Below are 23,759 nucleotides of genomic sequence, written 5' to 3' on the forward strand. Positions count from 1 at the left end.
TGAGGGCCATATGACCTGCAAGTTCTCAACTCGGTAGTAGGAAAGCACCCATATACATTATGTAAACAAATTGGGTGTGGCTGGGTTCCAATAAGGTTTTATTTACAATAACTGGCAGTGGGCTGAATTTGGCCCAGGGCATAGTTTGTGGACCTTTGCCTTAGAGGGTTCCACTGTGGTCCTCCTCCAGCTGCACCCTCCTCATGAGGTGGGGAGACTTCGGGGCTGGGGCATATCCACCTGGAACTCACATCCATCCCCTTCTAAAACGCGATCCAGATACCCAGAACTCCCTGCCCAGACAGCCCATGCCCACTTTCAGGACCTACACAGGATTTTCCCTGGGTTCATCCTGAGGGTGGAGCACACCACTGGCGGGCACAGACCCAGCCCTGAGGCTCTTTGTCAGGGGTATAGACAAAGTGCGATGCAAAGGCTGAGATGTCCACAGTGTGTGTATGTGAGATCCCTGCTCTGCAAGTCAGAGCTGGAAGAAGGAAGGTGTCCCAGTTATCTAGTGCTCCTATAAAAGAAATACCACAAGTGGATGGCTTTAACAAAGAGAAATTTACTCTCTCCCTGTCTAGTAGGTTACAAATCCAAATTCAGGGTGTCAGCTCCAGGAGAAGGCTTTCTCTCTTTGTTGGCTCTGGAGGAAGGTCCTTGTCATCAATCTTCCCCTGGTTGAGGAGCTTCTTTCTCAGTGCAGGGACCTCAGGTCCAAAGGATGGGCTATTCTCCTGGCTCTTGTCTCTTGGTGGTATGAGAGTTCCCTATCTCTCTGCTTACTTGTCTCTTTTATATCTCAAAAGATACTGATTTAAGACATAACCTAATCTTGTAGATTGAGTTCTGCCTCATTAACATAACAGCCTGTAATCCTGCCTCATTAACATCATAGAGGTAGGATTTACAACACATAGGAAAATCAAATCAGATGACAAAATGGTGGACAATCACACAATACTGGGAATCGTGGCCTAGCCAGATTGAAACACATGTTTCTGGAAGACACAATTCAATCCATGAACGAAGGGAATTCTGGTGCAGAATTCTGAGAAGACTGAGAATTCTAAATTCAAATCAGATCTTTTAGGCTGTTATGAAGGCATATTTGTCAATGTTAAAATATAAATAATATTTTAACAGCTCATTAGCTCTTTTAAATATTTAGACATACGACATACAAGACTCCACTTGTACTCTAGCCTTGGGTTCCACGAACGGTAGGGGTAGGACTGCCTTACACCACAGGGTAAACCAAAAAAAAAAAAAAAAACCAAACCCATTGCTGTTGAGTTCGGCTCACAGCAACCCTATAGGACAGAGTAGAACTGCCCCGTAAGTTTTCCAAGGAGCAGCTGGTGGATTCAAACTGCCAACCTTTTGGTTAGCAGTCGTAGCTCTTAACCAGGGTTTCCCCACACGGTAAAGGATTGCACAAACGAAGCCACACTTGCTGGAGCACAAATATTTTCTTATTGTGCCTCAGGACAAGTCAGTAGCTGCCGGAGTCCAAAGCCAGGCCCAGTTTTTGGTCTGGGAGAAAGTCAGGGGAAAGCTCGGAGAACAGAGATCTTGAGGTCAGTCTGGCAAGGTGAACCCCACACGAGAATTCCTGGAGAATGAGTAGGCAACAAGGTCACCTTGCCTGCTCATCTGTAGATGAAGCCTAGAAACAAAAGGAAGAATACTTCAAAGGCCAAGTCAGTAACCTGAGGCCTGAATCAAGTTACTGAACCACAGATGATCAGAGTTAGAAAGGAGCAGCTCAGTCATCTAGACAAGGAGTTTCCTTGCTGTCCTGGGCCCTTTTCCAGGAAAAGCTCCTGTGCTGGAACAATGGATCTCACAAAGGCTAGCTGGTTAACAATAGCTCTTCCCGTCACAAGAATGGGTATATTCTCCACAAGAAGGATACACAGTGCACCCAGGGAACATGGAGCCCAGGTTTGGAGGAGCAGCAAAGTCACCTTCCTCAAGGTAACGGGTAGGCTTGAGCAAGAGCATATCAATAATGACCTTGCAAACATAAGACTAAGTAAGAACAACTGTGGATGAGGGGAGGGAGCATTCGTAGTGACTGAGACTGGGCTCCTCATTAGTCCAGCCAATTGAGGAAATGGTGGCAGATTCATTTTAATTTAGAAAATTAAAACAGACTGATGTTTTTGTAACCAGAATTGTGGTGGAATCAACGTTTACCCCCACTACACATGTAAACAAAGTCCTTAGCTCAAGTATATGCTCAATAAGTGATAGCTCAATTTATTTTTGTTAATATTCAAAAAGTCTGTGGAATACCTCCATTACCATGAGACCAGAAAAAATGGATGGTGCCTGACTACCATTACTGAATGTTTTGATCAAGAACTCAATAGATGAATCCTGATCAAAAGGAGGAAAAGCACAGAACAGAACTTAAAACTCAAATGGAAACCAAACTTACTGGATCCATTGAGACAGGGGAACCTCTGAACCTAATGCCTGGAAATAATCTTTAAACCTTTACTGAAACTTTCCCATGAAGCCATCATTAAGTTAAATAACAATTTAGCCCAGTTAATAAAGAATGTTTGCCTCAAGCATAGCACTCTTATGAAGAATTATCTATGTGAGTATAAACTGACAACAGTTAACCTAAAGTACAGAAGAGAACTTTAAGGGCAGAGAGCCTAAATTAATGGTGATGTAAAAAAAAAAATTTTTTTTTTTTAACAATATGGGTAGAGATAGAATGGTGACACCATGTGAAGTATGTAACCATCTTATTGAACTGTTCATGAAAATTGTGAATGAATGTATGTTTGGTTGAGTATATTCTCACCAAAAATAAAATTTTTTTAAAAAAGAAATTTTAAAAAATGTCTACGGGAAGCATACCAAACAGACAGAGCCAGCTTAGTTGATCAGAAAATAAGGCTAAAGGTCCAAGATGGCATAAGAAAGGGCTGGCCTAAATATGTGTAGATGATCTCCCCCAATCTCCTGTACTCCCTTCTCGCCACCTCTCTGACCACTCCCAGCCCCAGCCCCAACTCAGTTACCTTCATAGAGAGCCAAGGCTTCTTTTGACAGCCTGGACAAGAGGGTAGTGACCCTGGCTGCAGGACTTGCCAGTGAAGTCATCCATGTCAATAGACCAGATCATGGCCCCTCCCAGGTTTAAATTCTTTAGAAACTGAACCTGAGGGAAGCATAGACATACATCAGGAGGTTAGAAGAGGCCCTTAAAGGCCCATAACCCAAGTCAGGTTCAGAAAAGGGTCTGAGATTAGAGTTCAACAATAGACTTATAGGTTAGATGGACTTGGGGACTTCCTGAAGGGAAGGGTGAGCTCAGGTTGCTCAGGGTTGCTTATGAGAGCATGAGAGAGCCATCCACTATTAATGACCTCTTGTCATGGCCCATGGAGCCACCACACCCCAGGTCCAGCATTCTCGGAATGTCTGAAAACCCTCCAGGATCAGAGGTAAAAACCAGAAGCCACGATTGAGACAAGAGAGCTGTATTTGTCAATTACACTGATAACACCTGCCTGCCCCAAGATTAGAAGGCAAACAAGTGTCTTAGAAAGGTCTAAGAACTGGTAGGTTCAGAAAGCTGAAGACTCCTTGTAGGTAGTCCATGAGGACTAAAGGGCTTGTCCTCAGATGACTGACAAGGTAGATAACCACTCTGTATAGACAGCATTGTCTCCTTCATTCCTTTCACTCCTCACTTTTCTCCACCCCTCACTTCTCCATTTGTTCTCAAGCTCCAATTATTTCTGGCATCCCTTCTACCTACCCTGCCTGTACCGCAGCTCCACACTAAGGTATGGCTTAGCGTCACCACTCAACTTGGGCTACGGAGCCTACTAGTTCCTTTCCTAGAGACTGGGGTCCCAGATTCTTCTCTCAACACAGAGTACCAGGGCATTTCACCAAGCATCCCATTCCCCACTCAAAAGACTATTCTCCCACCCCCAGAGCCTCTTGCCTACCTACCTTGGTCTCCACACTCTCCACATCATCATAGCCGACCCACTGGTTTCCTTTAACTGCATAGGGAACTTGCTGATCCTGCATTCTTGTGATGTTGGCTCCTTGCAGGAACTGGCAAATCTGAGGAGTGGGGAAAGAAAGGGGTCCGTGATGGGCTCTTCTTGAAACTTACTGAGGTAGAAAGGGCAGGTAAGCCACTAGGGGGCTGTGGAAAATATCAGAACCTTTATCCCAAGGACCAGACAATGAAGGAAATGACCCCATACACTGTACAGAATGAATGGTTCGAGGTGAACCACCATTAATTGCTTATGCTAAGGCCTCATCAGGAAGAATCATGAGCAGCTAAAAATCAGAAAATACTTGAGTTCCAGATCAGGTTCTAGCACTGACCAATCAACCATCTCATTTTTTTGTTTGCAAAATGGGAATAATTATAATAATGTCTCCTTATAGTATTGCTATTGGGATCAAATGAACTAATACATGTTAAACACACACACACAAAACTTCGAATACAGTGAAGTGCTGTACATATGTGAAGTATTATGATGACCATAAACATCAGTTCCCACCTTGTAGATTATCCTCATTTTAATCCCAACCACTCTGTCCCATTCCCAATCTCCCCTATCCTGGGATACCTCCTTCCATCATCAGCCACTTTCTCTTTCTAATAGCATAAGTAAAAACAACTAAAAAGGATAAATCTTCAGTGAAAAAAAAAATATATCCCCATGTGACATAGAGAATTCATTTTGGAATGTTTTTAGATTGTCTGTCCTATAGGGTCACTATGAGTCGGAATCGACTCCACAGCACTGGGTTTTTTGTTTTTTATACTGTGCTTACCTTAGTTAGGGTGGAAATAGACAGTTGAATACTTACATAAATATCAATTTATCAAAGTTATAATTAAGACCTAAAGTGATAAACTGAGCAATACAATTAAACTTTCTGTGGGATGGGGAAGTGCATATCCAGTGGTCCATGGTAAAACTCTACCAACAGATTGTGACCAATGACCGTTCTTGACCTTTATATTAAGAATGTTACCACTATCAACTTAGAACTACCTAGGGGTGGGTCATTCTCTCTCCTTCCCTCCCTCCAATCTGTCAGGGAGCCTCAGATTCACTGAGGACTTTCATGATGACCCATGTCCCTTTCCCCTTTGCCAAATGAACTGATGGTGCCTCAGTCTTCCATGTGAATGGTGAAGTGAAAGACCGAACAGTACAATGACTGAGTCCTTGAGTGGGTGCCAAGTCACTCAACATGGGCTCGTGGTATATCCACACCCATGATGACAGGTCAAGTTAGGGCTGCAAGGGGAGACAAGAAAGGATCCTTGGATGTAGGATGATATCCTTTTATCTGCCCAATCAACTCCTACGCATCCTTCAAGGCCCAGCACAAATACCTCCTCCTCCATGGACCCTTCCCCAGTCACCCATCACTGAACTCCTAGCCGTGTGTGCCACTCATTGGCCACTTAATCACATCTTATTCTGAAATACTTCTGTAATTTTATTAAACATTATAGTTATCTTGTTTTTAAATTCTTGTTTGACTAGTTATATTTATATTCTGCATTCTTCCCACGTTGACGGTCAGCCCTTTGAGACAAGAATGGAGAATTACTTATCTCTAGCTTTCACAGTACCCAGTATTTGGGATATAAGAGCACTCCCAGGGTGTCTGTTGATTGAATTGTTGGTTGATTTCCAGTATTCCCTGTGCCTTTTATTTATTTCCTTAGAATGAGGAGATGGTCTAACAGACTGAGCAATTTTGACAACAATCTCAGTGATGCCAAATCTATCTGCCTACTGGGCAGAATCTGATCCAGATTGCTGAGGGCCCAGGGAGCTTTCAGGTACCTCGTAATAGGCTAGGAAGCCTGGAGACTTAGTGATGGGGCCAGCAGCTCCAGGCCCGGAAGCAGAGGCCCCCACAGAGTTTTCTGCAGAGGCCAGTGTGAAGGTGCGTCCATACGTGGGGATGCCCATGACCACCTTCTCTGATGGCATTCCTTTATTTATCCAATATCCCACAGCATATGCCTAGAAAAGGAAGATAAACTGAGGCACAGGGTGTGAGTGTCCATTCTTAACCCCCCCTCCAAATTCCTTCTGCATCAGTAGAGTGTAGACAGTCCCACCAGGACCAGAGTGCTTTATTCTAATGATTTAAGGTTTGCTGGCACTAAAAGACTAGTTCAGCTTTTTCTAGGTCATGAAAGAAAGCTGAACAGTGGATCACAAAAAAAAAAATTAGGCAAGTGACCTAGAAAACATGAAATCAAGGTTGTCAACTGTCTGTCTTTCTCCTTCGTGTCAATTGCCATGGAATTTGCCTATACTGTGGCTAATGGTGCTTACTGAGAAAGATGGGGTAAGATGACTGTCAGACTCTTAGCCTGTGAGGCCTCACAAAGACCTTGGACCCAAGGGGTCAGATCAGGAAGTAAAAGACTAGCTTTGGCCATCTTGCCCTCAAGAACAAAATAAGGTGCTAGACAATGATCTCTCTCGATGTTTAAAAATAGCCCAATATTGAGGAAGGAGTGAGAGAGGCTGATGTGATTTCACCATGTGGAGTCCTAAAAAACCCAAACTAGAAATCAGAAGATCCACTTCTGGACTGACCAATTCTGTCACTGTAAATGTGAAGGCCAGGAAAAATGCAACTCAGAAAACATTTTTCCTCCCAAAATTTTAGAAACACACAACCATATATATGTACCAAAACAACAGCAACACTAAAAATTGCTGAGGGTGAAATTTTTTGCTTAGACTTTCCATTTCCCATCACTTTCTGGGACCTTCGTGGCTGTATGGGTGACCTTGAGCTGTCACTGAATGTGCTAGGCTTCCTTTTCATCGTCTGTGAGTGGGAGTAACATTTTCTGCCCACTTGGCCTCACAGAGTTATTCTGAAGATCAAATTAAATGGGGAATATGGACAGGCACTGAAGGGTACCAAGTTCTGTACATCTGTGTAGGACCAGGAAATGTACTGAAGAATCAGAACTCAGAGAAGACTGGGATGGGTGACACACTGAGCCAGACACAGAACTTATGGCAACTACCAAGTCTTCTGACATTTTCTGGGTGGCATTTTAATGGCATCTGGTTAAAGCATGTCTCCTGTACGTACTAGTCCTCAGGGTCACCTGAGTCCCTCCTGGGCACTTCCTCAGTTTGAGAGGAACATGACTCTAGATGTACAAAGCTCTCCTCAACTCCTCCTGAGCACCCAGGATCCCACTATGCTTCCTCTGCACAACTCACCACATTGTAGTAGGAGCTTGTCCCTCTGTCTAGCTGCCCCTTTCTCAGAGGGCTGTTGTGGCCAGTGACGAGGGGCTTTTCCCAAGATCCATGGAAGTCAAAGGACAGGAGGTTGATGAAATCTAGTTCTCTGAAGTGCCGAAAGCAAAGGAGGAGATGTTGTGATGAGCAGAGCTAGAAACAATTTTACACAACAGGTTTCGAGTGCAGTTAAACCAAAATCAAACTCGTTGCTGTGAAGTTGATTCCAACTCATAGTGACCCTACAGAACAGCAGAGAACTGTCTTATAGGGTTTCCGAGGAGTGGCTGGTGGACTCGGACTGCCAATTTTTTGGTTAGCAGCCCAGCTTTTAACCACTGTGCCACAGCTAGAGGACTGAAAGTAGTCACGAAGAAGAACTTCCTGACTGAATAGTGTGGGATTAGGGCAGTGACCTTCATGCTCCCCCTCCTCCTCCCATTCCTCAGGCATACCAATGAGCATCACTTGCATGGACCAGGCTGGAGACAAAGGGATGGAGGTGTTCCTACATACTTACTTTGCCAGTTTCTCTATTTGATAGCTGTTATCAATCTCCTGCCTCCCTGCAGATACTCCTGCAGTCAAGAGAAGCCTCTCTTTTCTGGATTTTATGAAGTCCTTCTGAAAGGCCTCTGCTAACTCCTGTGAAAAACAAGGCATCAGATCCCCCTCCCAGAGTACAGGGCTAACATTCTTGTGTGGGATTATGAAGTTTCTCAAACCTCATTAGACATAAGGGGTCAACCATTTCCCCCCTACCCCCAGATGGTGATGCCTTGTGCCTGTATCTGCCCAGGAATGCTCCATATTGGAGAGTGTGGAAGAGGACACCTCAGGCAGAGGGAGGGAGGAGGATGCCCCAGCCTCACTGTATCCAGAAAAGTGAGGACACCCAAGAAAGAACTGTCTGGGTCTTCTGATAAATCTGCTGAAGCGAACCCTCTTCTATGAGGCTATCTCAGCACCCCGGGAATTCATTCTATGGCCCCATACTCTTATATGGGTGTTGTTTTGTCATTATAGAAGGGGACTCTGTTATTTCGTGTTGTCTCTAAACTGGGACCAAGGGCTTTTCCTCATCAGTGGGGGCTTCTTGAAGGCAGAGGCTGTGTCTTCCCACAATGCTCAAGCTCTTCTTTTCCCCTCTCCTGGTGTGTTCATATTAAAGGCACTGAATGTACCTTTACATGAATTTGGCTTACATGAATCAGCTCAGTGAAACGAGTGCTGTCTCTCAGACCTGGGTAGATCCAGCTTATGTCCAGCCCATCAAAGTTATGGCTCCTTAGGAATGGAATTACAGAGTTGATAAATTCCAAGCGTGATGCAGAAGAATCAACCATGGGGTGGAATCTGTGTAGAAGCAATAAAGGTGTTCTTTGGAAAGAATAGGCAATACCTCTAGCAAAACAATTTTCACAGAAATTCTAAAATAGTCTTTCCTTCCCCAATATCCTCTCACCGTTTGTCTATCCCATCTCTCTCCTTATCCTTTTGATACAGATGGGGAGACAAAGGCAAGCATTATGGGCTTATGGATGATTCTTGGGACTGATAATTGATTAGGTCATGTTGTGGATTGAATTGTGTCCCCCAAAAGTTGTATTGAAGCTCTGGACTCTGTACCTGTGGGTGCGATCTGTTTGGAAATCTTAATTTCTTCTGTTATGTTAATGAGGTCATACCAGATTAGGGTGAGCCCTAAACCTAATCACTTCTGTGTGTTATACATTTTTTATATTCTGCATACCACCCACCACAAAGCTTGGTTTTAGCAATAATATAACCACAGTTATTCCAACTATTGAGACCTTATTGCATACCAGCACTATGCTGAACAGTTTATATGTGTTGCCTGGCCTCACAACATTACCCTAAGGTAGTTTCTATTACTATTCCTATTGCATAGTTAAAGAAAACTGAGACTTAGAAACTTTAAAGAACTTGCTTGCGGTCATATGGCTTGCATATATGGCTAAAGGGAAACCCAAACCAGATTTGTCTATCTACAAAGTCTAAATCTGGCTTTAATTACTAAACTGGCACTCAATTTATCAATAAATCATCTATTGAATGAATGCATTGATGCATGCATGTAAGAATGAATGATGAAGACTTTTTTTAATTGAATAACAAATTAAGCAAGTATTATAACAGGGAAAAATTTGAGAATTAGAAGGATCATTGCCATTGAAACCCACTCATAATTGAAAGGAGTTCATGATATGGTTGATGCAGTCCCAAGTAAGTCAGGTAACCTCGTCTTTCTTCTTTCTGCTGCGGAAATTGAGTTGCTAAGCATTCCATAATCTGAGAACTGGTAGAGACTTCAGAAATACTACTACAATTTCTAATACCATCCGTTATTTCATAGATACAAATATTCAGGACCAAAGAAGGAAAAGAAAAAGGAAGAAGAGTTGATACTCATTGAATGGTAACACTGAGCCGGGCACACGCCAAGTATTATCTCATTAGAAATTCTTATAACCACCTTATGAAGTAGTTACTGTTATATACATTTTGCAGATGGATAAACTGAGCTCAGAGAGGTTTGGTAACTTTCCCTAGGTCAACCATCTAAATAGGTTTTATAGCACCTAGTTCTTTTTTCTGCCTACTCCTGTTGTAACTGAATACTGACAAGCCCCGTGAGGAAGTTGTACTATCAGAAGGCTACTTTTGAAATCTGAAAGCCTCGGGTGGCTGAATTTAAGATGCCTGGATTTTTTAAAACATTTGCACCTTTTTTTAAATTAAAGCAGAAAAATTTTAAATTAGATTAACTGTTGTTGAAGGGTGCAAAAACGTTGCCTTTCATCCTTCTGTAAATCAAAAAACCAAACGTGTTGCTGTTGAGTAGATTCCAGCTCAAACCTATAGGACAGAGTAAAACTGCCCCATATGGTTTCCAAGGAGCAGCTGGTGGATTCGAACTGCTGACGCTTTGATGAACAGCCGAGCTCTAAACCACTGTGCCACCAGGTCTCCTTATTCTTAACCAAAAAACCAAAACCAAACCCAGTGCTGTTGAGTGGATTACAACTCACAGCTACCCTACAGGACAGAGTAGAACTGCCCCATAGAGTTTCCAAGAAGCGCCTGGCAGATTTGAACTGCCAACACTTTCGTTAGTAGCCATAGCACTTAACCACTACGCCACCGGGTTTCCTCCTTATCCTTAGGTACTTGTATTTATTTAGCTGTTGATGTAAATGGAGTATCATTTCCATATGTTAGGAACTATAATTTACAATGTTTGTTTCATGTTAATGGCTATTTACTTTTAAGCAAAGTGGACTTGATTGTCTGGTATGCCATTCTGTGCTCTTTCTGGCCATTGGGCCACACGACCATGACCTAGAGCTTCAAGGGCCATAGGCTCCTGCTGGCCAAGGCCCAGTTTTTAAGTGAAAATATCCTACCCCCTTCCACCTCCATGGTGCAGTGAAACCCTTAAGTAATTTAAAAAATCGCATTTCTCAATTAAAGTAATTTCCCTATAATTCACAAGGTAAAAAAAAAAAAAAAAACCTTCATATAAATTACTGAGAGTTTACTGAATTCTGCTCACCATTCAGTTTTCCCCAGGCCATAAGTGTCTGGGCATGTGCTAAACTCCTGCAGAGTTATTATAAAAAAAAAAAAAAAAAAATTTTTTTTTTTTTTTTAATATAGACACCAGAAAACCTAGTGTTGTGCCTCAGCGTGGTGACAGAACTCGGACCAGTTTTACCACCTGGGCCAAGGGAAGACCCCTCAGTGCCTAGTTCAATGTCTCTTTTCCAGAGGAGGAAAAGTGGTGATGATAAGAATTACCCAGGAGAATGAACAAAAAAAACAGAGATTGCAGTCTTACCTTTTAGAACCAAATTCGTACCCCCCAATAGACAAGAGAATTTTCAGTTTGGGATTCCTGCAGCAGAAGAATAAGCTGATTATTATTATCATTACTATTTTTTTACTGACAGGGAAACCTTTGCCTAGAGGTTTGAGTTCCTGAAGTGAAAAATGTGGCTGCTTAGCAGCTAAGTTCAGTGAAAGAATGGAGCATTGGGGAGAAGAAAAGACTAGGTAGAATCAGGATTACACCCAAGGAAATACATTTAAATGAATGAATAAATAAGGTGGTTGGTGGGTTGGCCTTAGGCACTGGTGTAAAACTGACTCCCCTCCCCCAAAACCCACCCTAGATGCTCCCACCCCCAGCCTACTGACTCAGTTTTGACACTGTTGATGGTCTGGTAAAGCACTGCATCGTTCTTGCTGGTGATGACGATCTTGTTGTTACTGACTCCCGCAAACGAGTAGATGAGGTGAGAGCATAGGAAGGGATCAATGTTCTCAGGGGTGAACTTTCCTGGTTCCTGCCGGTCCTGGGACCAACTGGTAAAGTAGCAAACCAGTCGGTAGGCAGATCCTGGAGTAAAGTGAAGAGAGCCAGAGATTCTAGCGCTGTTGCCTTAGAGCCCAGAAAACCACAAGCTTCTCTCCAAAACAGCCATTGTTTCCTTTGTTCATTCAGCCAGAGCCTCTGATGGTCATTCAACCTGAGCCGTTAGTACTGGCTCTCAAACTCCAGTTAAGAAATACATTGAGAGATAGAGATACCTTCAATATGTAAACCACCACGGAGCACTAAGTTTCGGTGTGTACGTTTGGATGAATGACACAAAGATAAGCAGAGAAACAGAGAGGATCTATGCTGTGTATGTGTGTACACACACATACACATACAACATTAAAGTTATATATACAGGGAAGAGAGAGACAAAGAGAAAAACAGACTCAAAAATTGAACCAGAACCACAAATGCACAAGAAGTAACAAAATCTCAGAGGCATAAATATATTAGTGTCAGAGAGTGATCAAGAGAAAAACAGAACAAAGCAGAGACAGAAACCAAACATCAGAAATGGTAAGGGGACCCAAGCAGTAGTGACTCATAGGCTACTCACCCCCTTGAAGCAGCAGCAAGACCACTATACCTGTAGGAGATGGGTAGAAAGGGAAATCTGTTGAGTTATATCTGGTTCTTCTCTCCCAGACAATGGTGGTGGGCACATGGGTGTGCCCAGCCTAATTTCCTCTGGGCTTTTCAGACACAGCTGCTGTGGTCTTTTTACAGGGCCATGAGGTCCCCAGCCCTTAGGTGCCTTTCCTGAGATCCTAGGCAGAAACATTTTCCAAACTGTTATCTAATTTGCTCATTCACTTATTTAACCAACAAACATTTATTGAATCATGTGCCCTGTGTGTGGTCCTGGGCATTGAGGAAGTTAAAATGAAGTTGATGCCATCCTGCAGTCAATGAGCTCACAGTCTAGTGAGGAGCTGGATAGGTGTATAGGTAAAGTGATCTTACGGTTTACTGTCCACTGGAACACTCTGGAGAGTAAAAAGGACATTATTAACAATTACCCTGGGGCAATAGCTTAAGCCAGGAGTGTTTTAGGCAAATTGAGATGAATGGTCAACCTGCGTATAGGCAACTAACTCAAAACAAGGCAAGATGAATTGAGATGTGTGAGCCAGCTCTAGTAGTGTTCTAAGCTAACATGTTTGAGGTCATACCCAGCCTCTTCCCCACAGGACACCTCTCCTAGAAGGACCAGTGAGATCATTCTATCCTTAATTTACCCTCCTAAATGGAGAGAAAGAGCAGGACTCTGAGTCCTGGACACTTCACCCAAGGGGCACGACTCCTTGAACTGTGGTTCCTTTAATGGGAACATTGTTCAGACTTACTCATACTAAGACAACTTGGGGGTCTGAAAATGGAGAAAATGGCAGTTAAAAAGGAGAGAGAACTTCACTTGACACAGTTGCTGGAACTGGTGTCTCCTTCCCAGAGCACGGGGCTGGGAAACAGGGATCCAGGCTTCTCTCCTGCCAATTCACATCCCTTTTAGGCAAAGGCAGGAATCTCTGGGTGGCACAAATGATTAAGAGCTTAGCTACTAACTGAAAGGTCAGTGGTTCAGATCCACCCAAAGGCATCTTGGAAAAAAGTCCTGGCAGTCTACCTCCAAAAGATCACAGTCATTGAAAACCCTGTGGAGCACAGTTCTACTCTGACACACATGGGATCTCCATGAGTCAGAATTGACTAGATGGCAACTAGTTTGTTTTGTTTTTCAGGCAGAGGCCAGAATAGGCACAAAGCTGGTTCTCCATGCACCCGTTAAGTGATCAGGAAAAATTCTGATTGCAAAATCTGCTCTTGAGCCAGCTTTTAGAACCCTTCCCAAAAGTGCCGCCTCTGTACAGGGCTGAACGCATCGACAGGAACACCAAAGGCTCTTGCCACTACCAAGTGGGCCTCTCATGGCGTGAGAGTATAAGACAAAGTGAAAGAAGAAAGAGGTAAGGGCAAATTAAACTGAAGTAGAGAAAATACATTTTCTCTAGTGTTTTAAATATTAAAAAAAAAAAGGGGGGAATATATTTTCTAGTTTGTTTTAGTATAGCTGTATAAGCTGTGATTAATCTCTAGCTTTTAAAAAATGGCGCAGGTTCTGTTCAAGATATAGCTGAGCAGCCTGTTCCACTCTTAAACATAAGAAAAACCCTAATACCTTACAACATGTTTTCTCCTATTCAAAATGGGTGATTGAGAGCTTGACATGACTAACGTAATGATGCTGTAAGTAATCTCTAAACATTTTTTTATTACACCTGCTGCGCCGGTCTCTTCCAAAGGGGTGCGGAGCTCTCTCAGCTCCTGTGGCCTTGGTCTCTCTCCTTTTTTTCTTCTCTTGAGAAATGGCCTTCAGCCTATAAGACGGCAGCTAGGAAAGCTGCCTGACATTTTTAATCTACATCTTTCTTTCTTGCTCCCTATCTCAGCCAGAGTGGACTTGGCAGAACAGTTCCACTAACTGAGAGATTCTTATGAGTTTTTTCAGCTTGTAACAAACATACTGATTAGAGTCCAGATGCCTGACATGCATATCTTTAGTTTAATAAAGAGTTTCTTGTAGTTGTTTTGTGATGTATAATACCATCTGTGGACTACGTGCTCAAAACATTAGGTAACCCTGACCTTTTCCCTATGAAACTCTTCCACTAGCTCTTTAGAACTAGACAGAATTTGGGAGAAATTTAACCCCCTCCGTCTCTTCAATACCCGTATTCAGTAAAACTCTTACTGCTTACCTCCTCCTGTCTCAGTATTGTCTTTGCGGCAGGTGGCTTGAACCCGCAATTTGTGGTAAAAAAAAAAAAAAAAAAATGGCTCCTTTGTCTCTACTGGTGGCGTAGTGGTTAAGAGCTACGACTGCTAAACAAGAGGTCGGCAGTTGGAATCCACCAGGCACTCCTTGGAAACCCTGTGAGGCAGTTCTAGTCTGTCCTATAGGGTTGCTATGAGTCGGAATCGACTTGACAGCAACGGGTTTTTTTTTTTTTTTTTCCTCTATTAGACACATCTCTTTCCCTCCTTGTTAATTTCTCTTATTTACCCATAACCAAAACCCAAACCCATTGCCACGGAGTCTATTCTGACTTATAGTGACCTTATAGAGCAGAGTAGAACTCTCCCATAGGGTTTCCAAGGCTGTAAATATTTATGAAAGCAGACTTCTGCATCTTTCTCCTGCAGAGTGGCTGTTGGGTTCAAAGCTCCGACCTTTGAGTTAGTGGCCAAGCACTTTAATCATTGCCAGTAGAGCTCCCAGCTCTGTTTATTTACAACCTCATCCCCACCTTCATCCAAATTCTCAGCCATTCTGTAAGCCAGAGAGTTTGGGATCAGAACTTTTGAACCAAAAAGGGGATTTTAGAAAACATTTAATCCAACAAACCATTAGCTGATGAGAAATATGGGGCTCCCCTAAAGCTCTAAAATGTACCCAAAGCACACAGGAAAGATGTTGGAACAGGCTGCTCAGCCATATCTTGAACAGTACCTGTGCCATTTTTTTTTCCCTTCCCTAGCCTGTCTCTGTCTCCAAGTACGATTTTGCTGTTAGCTCATCTAAAAGTTAAAAGTTAACCAATGTTTCCCCTAGGACCATGGAAAAACAAGTGATATAGATCTAAGCCTGTCAAACAGGACGATGCTCACTAGGATGGCGCCAGTCACCACCTGGGCTGATGGGATACTGGCAGGAAAAGATCAACATGTTTGAGATGTGACCACTGAAACTGCACAGAAAGAGAATGGACATTCCATAAGTTCCTAAAACCCATTTCCCCTTTTCCCTATAAAACCCCAGCTGGCCTCCAGTTTCTTGAGACAGGTTTAGGAGGAGATCATTCCCCTCTGTCTCCATATATCTATATATAACAAAGCTCTTGCTACCCACCTCACCCGTTTCAAGAATTGGCTGTTTGCAGCTGGCGACTCTAACTTGCGAAATTGCAATAACAATGTGACTCCCAAGACAATACTCATACATCAAGAGAGCTTGGTCTCTGTCCTGACTTGAGCTCCAGTTTGGTCAAGAGGCACTTCAGTGAAAATGAGCTCATCTCAGGTGCCCCAGGGAACTCTGCTCACTGCTGCTGATCCTTTATCCATTTAGGAAAGATCCGATGGTTCACCTAGGACAGTTGCACTAACTCAATAGTTTTGGGTAGGAGGTAAACAGAGAGGCTGAATTCTCAGAAGAGGAACAAGATCACTTCTTCCAGAGGGTCTATCTACCCCTTGCCTCTTCACTAACGTCCGTCCCCATGCTCACCTGCCCAGAGAGACTTTTGGTCCATGCTGATTGCCTCCATATTCCTGGCCAGCTGCCTCTGGGATGCACATACCCTGGGCCTTTTATGCTCTGAGGTTGCCACAGCCTGTTCTATGGGAAGCAAGCAAGAAGTGCAGGAGATTGCAGGGACTTCCCAAAGCACAGCTGCCTTGTGCAACTTCCTGGCAATGAGACCCAGGTTTGAGCAGATCAAATTTTACCTGTCAGAAAGATGCGATGGGGGCGGCCATTGAAGGGCCCTTTCATCCGGTCCCACCCTGAAAGGTAGCTAGTCGCACTCGCACTCATGGCCCTTCTTCCTTGTATCACCCTCATGCCCTCAAACCTACCTTCCCTATCATCCAGGATCTGTCCTCTTTCCTTCTCCTCCCTCTGCATTCACATCACCTCTGGCCTGCTTATTCTCGGTTATTTAGTCAGACATCTTATCAGCCTAGATGGTCTAGCCCAGCAGCTATTCGCCTACCACCTCCTTTTATCACCTTCTCTGTGTAGCCTTTTAGGCTTCTCACCCAGGCAGAGTTAACTGGTTCCTCTACTCAGAGAGATTTCTTTTCGTATCTTCATTCTAACATTTACTACATTGTATTGGTGTTTATGTCTATTTCCCCACCTGATTGTGCAATTAAGTACAACGAGTGGGGGTGGGGTAGGGTGGGGTATCCTCGACAAACGTTTATTGAGGACACTCCTTAAGTTGTTAGAATTGAATCGTACTCCAGATTCAAAGATTCAGATTCTCAAGGCCCTGCATGTTCTGGTCCATGCCTAGCCCTCTCCAATCTCCTCTTAAATTGGCTCTCTTTCTTTGTGTGTGTGTCTGTGTGTGTGTGTGTCTCTGTGTGTGTGTCTGTGTGTGTGTGTCTGTGTGTCTCTGTCTCTCTGTTTTTGTTCTCACGCTATACGCTAGTCTAACGAACCTTCCCACATTTGGTTTCCCATTACCAGTTGTCTGTCAACTTGAGAGAGAAAAATGACCTAGATCTGTTTTAAATCCTGCCCAGGGAAGAGCAAGGTGTCCCCAGCATTGAAAGTTTGCCGTTCGGAGGCACAGACCAGAAAAAACAGGGGCTTATGGGGGAGCTGTGGCTGGTTATTTTTAGATTTTCTGTGTTGTTGTTATTTAACAATGCTAAAATGAACATCGTTGAAAATATCTATCCTTTACATATGTATGAGCCTCTCTATAGGACAAATCCCTAACAATGGAATTGATGGATTAAAGAGCCTTTGCCTTTTTTAATTTTACTAAAAAAAAAAAAACCTAAACAAAATCCACTGCTGTCAAGGCAATTCCAACTCAGCGACTCTATAGGCCAGAGTAGAACTGCCCCATAGGATTTCCAACGCTGTAATCTTTAAAGAAGCAGACTGCCTCATTTTTCTCCCACTGAGCAGCTGGTGAGTTTGAGCCACCAACCTTTAAGTTAGCAGCCAATTGTTTCAACCACTTCCCACAAGGACTCCTTTTAATTTTCATAGCTACTGCAAAACTGCCTTCCAAAGAAGTTGTACAGCATTCAACTTTGCTATCTTGGCCAATCTGACAGGTGAAGTGTTGCCTCATTGTTTTAATTTGCATTCTTTGAGTAAGTGTGATCATTTATGTTGATGCGTCATTTCTTTGTCAGGGCACTTACCTTCGTATATTCTTTGCCCCTTTTTCTATTGGATTTTTCTCCTCTTTTCTTTATTTGGAAGAGATCTTAATACAATAAATAAATTAGCCCTGCTTTATATATTAAATAAAACTTGTCAAACATGATGCAAATATAGATTCCCAGGTTGTCTTTACCTTTTGGTTTTGGTATTCGTGGCCATAGCATTTTTAACTTGTATATAGTTAATAATTAGTCTTTTTCTTCATGGCTTCAGGCTTTGGTGTCTTGGTCCAAGATTTTATATATATGTGTGTGTATATATACATATATGTATTATTTTTTAACTTGTGATTCCACCTAATATTTTCTGATTTATTTTTTACGTTTTAATCTTTGACCTATGTGGAATTAATTTTTAAAAGTGCAAGTGGATCCAGCTTTTTTTTTTTTTAATAAATAGCTATCTAGATGTCTCAGCATCACTTATTAGATGTTCATCTTTTCCCTACCAATGTGAAAAGCCACATTCAATGCTACAGATTCCCATATGTACTCAGGTTAGTTTTTTTTTTTTTAATTCTCTGCCTCTATATTCCATTCATTGATTATAGGTGCATTTTAATTGTATACATACTTTACATTGTATACAATGCTTTACATTGTATATATAATTTTGTTTCTGTTTGTTAAATTTTTAACATTGTATTATATCGCACACATTTCCTGAGAACATTTTCTTTTGCATAGGACCATATCTAAAAGGGTCCTCCCAGATGCGTTACATGTGACATAAAAAAAACAAAACAAAACAAAAAAACATTGCCATTGAGTGGATTCCAACTCACAGCAACCTATAGTGTTACCGGAATAAGGTTCTTGCCTCTTACTGGTCAAAGCTTTATCGAAGAGGCTTGAAAGCAAAGACAAGGAGGGCCTAAAGCAATGCTTACCCCTGTCTCACAGAACAAAAAACCCACCCAGGTTTTTAAAAATTCTTGGGTGGGAAAAGATTCATGTTTATTCACAGGCATAGGTGGGGATATGTTAACTGCAGTGCTCACACAGCGGCTTTCTAAGATGGCGCCTGTCCCGGAGGCCTCTGGGATTCGTAGCAGGACTTATTATGGGGTATCGCGCCTACGCTGTCTCTCTCCCCGTTCGATTCTCAGCTGCTGCTGCAGCCCCTCACTGCCCCTGGTGGAAGATCACACAGCGGTCACAGGTGGATGTTCTGCGCATGTCCCTGGGGCTAGTTTTCTCCAGCTGTTTCTGAAAGTCAACTTTAAAGAAGTTTGTGGGCTGTTTTTAGATACCCTGCCCCACTGTTCTGGGGAATGGCTTTGTTTCTGGGCTCTGGGCCATTTCCTGTTACTTCGTTTGCGTATTTGGGGGCCCCTCTGTTCCCTGTTTTCTGTTCCCTGTCTTAATAGGACAGAGTAGAACTGCCCCATAGGGTTTCCAAGACTGTAATCTGTACAAAAGTATCTTTCTCCCGTGGAGCAGTTGGTGGATTCAAACCGCCAACCTTCCAGTTTGCAGCTGAGCTGCTTAACCACTTCACTACCAGGGCTCCTTATAGCCTCAAAATAATAAAATAAAATAAACTGTTTAATTAAGTCATTTGGTGTGATTACCTAATCACAGAATACTAAAGCTGATAATAACCTTAGAGTTCATCAGGCCACTTTGGAGAAAAGGAGAGGGTATACCCTATAGGGCAATGGTTCCCAAATAGTGGTCCTTGGACCAGTGTCAAAACACCAGCTGCAGTCAGAGGTAGGAACCCCTGGGATTAGCTAAAGTTTGAGGCTATTCTGAGATAATCACATTTGCTGAGTTAGAGCTTGGTAAACCAGGAGGCTTACTACAATACTCAGGGTAGGATTTCAATAGTTTCTGAAGGAGGGAAAACAAACAGTTACTAACCCAATGTTGGGTCAGAAATGTGCTTTAGGGACTTGCTTGAGGAGGAACTGTAGATCCCAGTTCCGCCAGAAGAAGGCAATGCACATGAAGGATGGTTATTAAACTGAGACACTGTCACAGGTCCAGATAAAATCCTGGGTCCAGGTCCCTGCAGTGCTTCCCAAGCACCAAGCCTGGATTTGGGACTAGGGAACGGGCCCCCACAGCAGGAGGCCAGGAAAGTAGCTCCCTCTGGTGGTGGCTGGCAGGCGGCGCTGCACTTGCTGGGTAGGTACCGTCTTCTGCAACCTCTGGTTTCTTGGGTTTCAGAAGTCTCAGAGAAGTTGGGAGGATGGGTAGGGAGAGAGGGATGATGTCGTGACCTTTCTGACTGTGGAAAGAGGAATGGCCCCAGAAGGAGGAAGCAGAGGGAGAACACCAGGGAAGGCCAAAGGGGAAAATGCAGGAAAAGGAATGAGATTCTCTGTTTTAAATATGGCCAAATGGGTTTTTCTTGTTTGCCCCAACACGCATACACGCTCATATTTCTGCGGCTTGGCACCCCCGACCTCTATTCCTGCAGCCTGGTTCAGGTCTAAACTTGATGTAGCAGAACAGGACTTTTGTTAATGGGCCTCAAGGTAGAGAAGGAGGCAGGCTCTCTTAACGTATCTCAGCATAAGAACAGAGAGATCTGTGCTAAGAGAGGCCCATCTACAGAGACAAGGCAGGAAGGGGAAGGACCTTAAAAGAGGTCAAGTGTTCATGGGGGAGAGAGAAGCATGGGTAGGTCCTGAGAGAGGTATTTGCTCCCCAGTGAAAGCAGTGAATCTGTGAGGGACACAGGGAGTCTACACAGAAAGACCCAGGCCTAGTGAAGAACTACCGTTGCTGCCGAGTCTACTCATAGCAATCCCATGTGTGTCAGAGCACAACTGTGCTCCATAGGGTTTTCAATGGCCGATTTTTTTGAAGCGTATCTCCAGACCTTTCTTCTGAGGCACCTTGGTGAACTTGAACTGCCAACCTTTCAGTTAGCAGAGGAGCACCTTAACTATTTGCATCACCCAGGGACTCCAGTGAAGAACTAAGAAGGAAGAAAACAAGCTAGGAACCCTTTTTGCATGAGAAGATATTATTAAACCTAAACTAAAAAACTGTTTTGTACATTCTTCCGGACTTTGTGTGAGAGACTGCCCTGTAATGAAGTGGTTTCATAATGAACTGACCTTTCACCCTTCCACTACGTGGGATATGAGGTCAAGACTATTTCTTGCTGCTCACCATATCTTCAGGACTTGTGCTTCAAACAAAATAGAAGCTTATTAAACCCTTGTGAGTTGGAATTGACTCGATGGCAGTGGATTTGATTTTTCTTTTTTTTACATGAACAAGTGCAAGGATTAATGGACGGATGATTCATCTGTACTTCCGCACCTGTTATGGCCCCTGTGTACCATCGGAACTCAGTCGATCTTTGATGAGCGATTGAATGACTTCGTGGAAGCCCAGATTGGTGGTTGCTAGGTTGGCTGCAAGCTGAAAGATCTTGCATAAAGGCTTGTCTGGGTTGAACCACCTGTGGGAACTTTGCTCAAATACAGGATGTGGGCTGAGAGCTTCTGACCTTCCTTTTTTCAAGGATGGGGGTTGGGGACTGAAAGTGCATCTGATTTGCTAGTCAGGCCTGAGCAGGAACTGCCCGACCTACAGAAATGAGAGTTGGAGGAGGAAGGAGAGAGAGAGGAGGTGAGCAGTAGCCAGAGATGAGAACAAAGCTGTCCTCAAGGGCTCATGCTGCAGAAGATGGGGCCAGGATCCTGGAAGAGGCCTGAGATGATCACACGCCATCTACCCACGAACCTCACATGTCAGATTGTCTGCAGGTATTAAATGTCACAATGCATTTGAAGCACTTAGCATAGTGCCTGGCTCACAGTGTACATTCAGTAAATATTATCTATTGTTTTCCAATACTTCCTTGATGTTTATTTCAATTTTCTTTCACATTGATAAAGAAGGGAGGTAGAGAGTTGTGAAGAGCCGAAACCTGTGGTAGCAGTGTGACCTTTCCCTAGGCACCATCCTCTGCCTGACCTTGAGGCCCTAGCTGCAAGGAATCCGGACTAGATGGTAGCTGCCAAAGCCCAGTGGCTATTCCCTATGTCACAGATTGGGTCATGCAGAAGCTGACTTGAGTCAGAGTTCAGGCACAAGTCGTTTATCAGAAATCAACACCTGAAAAAGGAAGAGGGAGGGAGCAAAATTGGGCAGAGGGAGCTGAATCATGATGCAGCGCTAACAAAACTTCGGCCAATCTGGTGGGGAGCTCTAGAATAAGTGCTGTCCATCAGTGTTGCCCCACTTCAGCAAAATGCCTGGGGGTTTATACCCCTACTTCGCTTAGTCACCAAATACTTGACCTTGGGCAAGAGAGGGTGTCTGTATCTGAGGCCAAAAACAAAACAAAACCCAGTTGTCATCAAGCTGATTCTCGCTCATGGTAACCTCTTGTGTTTCAGAGTAGAAAATCCTGTGGTGGGGGTGCCTCATCTTCTCTAACTTCACAAGGGGGAAGGAGAACCATTATCAACATCAACAGCCCAAGGCTGATTCCTATGAGGCGGAGGTCAGACATACCTCTTCTCTCCGACCTTTTTACCAGTTCTGACACCAGCCGTCCCTCTCACAGTACTCTCTACTTCACTGCTGTGTTCGATAATTCATTGCAGTGGCCACATAAAACTCACAAACAATACTCACCATTATGGTGTTTATTAAGGAAGTAACAGGTTACAATTCAGGATTAGGGAGCATTCAGGATACAGTTCTTTGATCAGGACAGCCTCTTTTCAGCCATGCCTGCAGGGGGGCCTCTCTCTCTGGCCCAGCCTCTGTCCTGCTCAGACAAGTGTTACAAAGCTCTTTAACTCCACCAATAAGTGCCCTGAGGCATCCCACTCCTCCACAAGCCTCCTGCCCGAAGGCACTCAGCTCTCTCACTCCATGAGCTGGGAAGCCCACCATGTTGTCTCCTATCAGTCTCCTGGTTCTGCTCCCTCTGCTGCCACCATTTCTCTGCTGCTGCTTCTTGCTGTCTTGTGCTCTCTCCAGTGTTACAGTTTTCTATCTCTCTGTCTCCTGGGTCCAGGAGGATCTCAGTCCCAGGTCCAAAGGACTCACTCCACTCTCATTTCTTCTTCTTGGTGGTGGTGGAGGTCCCCTTCCACCTCTGGGATGGTTCATTTTAAGCCTAGAGGGACAACAAAACTGACCAACCCATTGCTGGAGTTACATATGCCTTATTTGTATGGTTCCACCCCTCACAGTTCTATGCACCTTATTTGCATTATTAGCAAGCAGTCCAATCCACTTGGTGGACCACAAGCAACTTATCTGCATAATTCCACCCAATCATTGTGTGGGAGTAACAAAGACTATGGTTAGAAAGGCCATATTAAGTAATTCACTGCACTGCAGCTCTGTAGGGTTTTCAGTGGCTATGATCTTTCACAAGCAGATGGCTAGCTCTTTCTTCCAAGATGCCTCTGGGTGGATTCAAACTGCCAACCTTTCCATTAGTAGCTGAGCACTTAACTGTTTGTATCACCCAAGGACTTCTGCATCTGTGGCAGACTCAGAAAAACTGGCAGCAGAAGGCTGTCTACTAATTTCACCCATGCAGCTGGGCAGCAGGTCCCTAGAACGAGTGCTCCTTGAGAGAAGAAAGACCTTTTATTGGTGATCCTCAGCCCCTAACACAGCTTATCACTGCATTTAATCCTCACAACAACTCTATAAGGTAGATGCTATTATTATTCTCCTTTAACAGAAGCACACAGAGGCAGATGCTTAGTGCTCTATGTTTTTATGAATCCCATTTGCTTAGGTGCTGCTGTTCACGACACACTTTCACAGACATGGGCCCATCTTATTGCATGCTGTGGAAGGACCATTGGGACCAATCTAAAGCAGATGTCAGAGTGGAGAGAATCAGAAAGCCCATCTCACTGGCTCCTGACAGGGTGAGTGGGTCTTCAAAACCAAAACCACTGCCGTCACGTTGATTCTGACTCATAGCGACCCTGTAGGGTTTCCAAGGCTATAAATCTTTATGGAAGCAGACTGCTACATCTTTCTTCCAGAGGGGGTCTCATTCCCTCTTAAATGTCTGGTGTATTTGGGTCTGAAAGACCCTTTCCAGCTAGTCTGAATGGAGCAAATGGAGGTATCAGAAA

At 43.7% G+C, this 23,759-nt stretch overlaps 1 protein-coding gene across 2 annotated transcripts; it reads right to left on the reverse strand.

Annotated features, from left to right (window-relative positions):
• Window positions 1-548: 548 nt before the first annotated feature.
• CHI3L2 (chitinase 3 like 2) lies at window positions 549-16,567 on the reverse strand. 2 transcript variants are annotated; one of them, XM_003409572.4, is made up of 11 exons: window positions 15,995-16,565; window positions 12,266-12,295; window positions 11,526-11,727; window positions 11,167-11,223; window positions 8,510-8,660; window positions 7,825-7,949; window positions 7,284-7,413; window positions 5,871-6,053; window positions 3,991-4,107; window positions 3,048-3,187; window positions 549-1,672 (listed from the first exon to the last, which is right to left on the reverse strand). In XM_003409572.4, exons 1-10 carry the CDS (start codon window positions 16,032-16,034, stop codon window positions 3,050-3,052), a joined length of 1,173 nt encoding a protein of 390 aa, XP_003409620.2. In that variant the 5' UTR covers window positions 16,035-16,565; the 3' UTR covers window positions 549-1,672; window positions 3,048-3,049. The 2 variants fall into 2 exon arrangements, with proteins under 2 accessions (XP_003409620.2, XP_023403231.2); XM_023547463.2 differs by lacking the exon at window positions 11,167-11,223 and having other exon boundaries at window positions 15,995-16,567.
• Between the last annotated feature and the right edge of the window lie 7,192 nt (window positions 16,568-23,759).

This window comes from Loxodonta africana, chromosome 3 (genome assembly GCF_030014295.1).
Source record: "Loxodonta africana isolate mLoxAfr1 chromosome 3, mLoxAfr1.hap2, whole genome shotgun sequence".
NCBI classification, from domain to species: domain Eukaryota; kingdom Metazoa; phylum Chordata; class Mammalia; order Proboscidea; family Elephantidae; genus Loxodonta; species Loxodonta africana.

Bases quoted from the DNA above. Each gene is read 5' to 3' on its own strand.
- CHI3L2 (XM_003409572.4), bottom strand. From the start codon at position 16,034: ATGGAGGCAATCAGCATGGACCAAAAGTCTCTCTGGGCAG. The intron at 11,728-12,265 runs GTGAGTAGCCTA...ACTTTACTCCAG, and splicing joins CTTGCTGCTGCTTCAAGGGG to GATCTGCCTACCGACTGGTT. The intron at 7,414-7,824 runs GTAAGTATGTAG...TCGGCACTTCAG, and splicing joins CAAATAGAGAAACTGGCAAA to AGAACTAGATTTCATCAACC.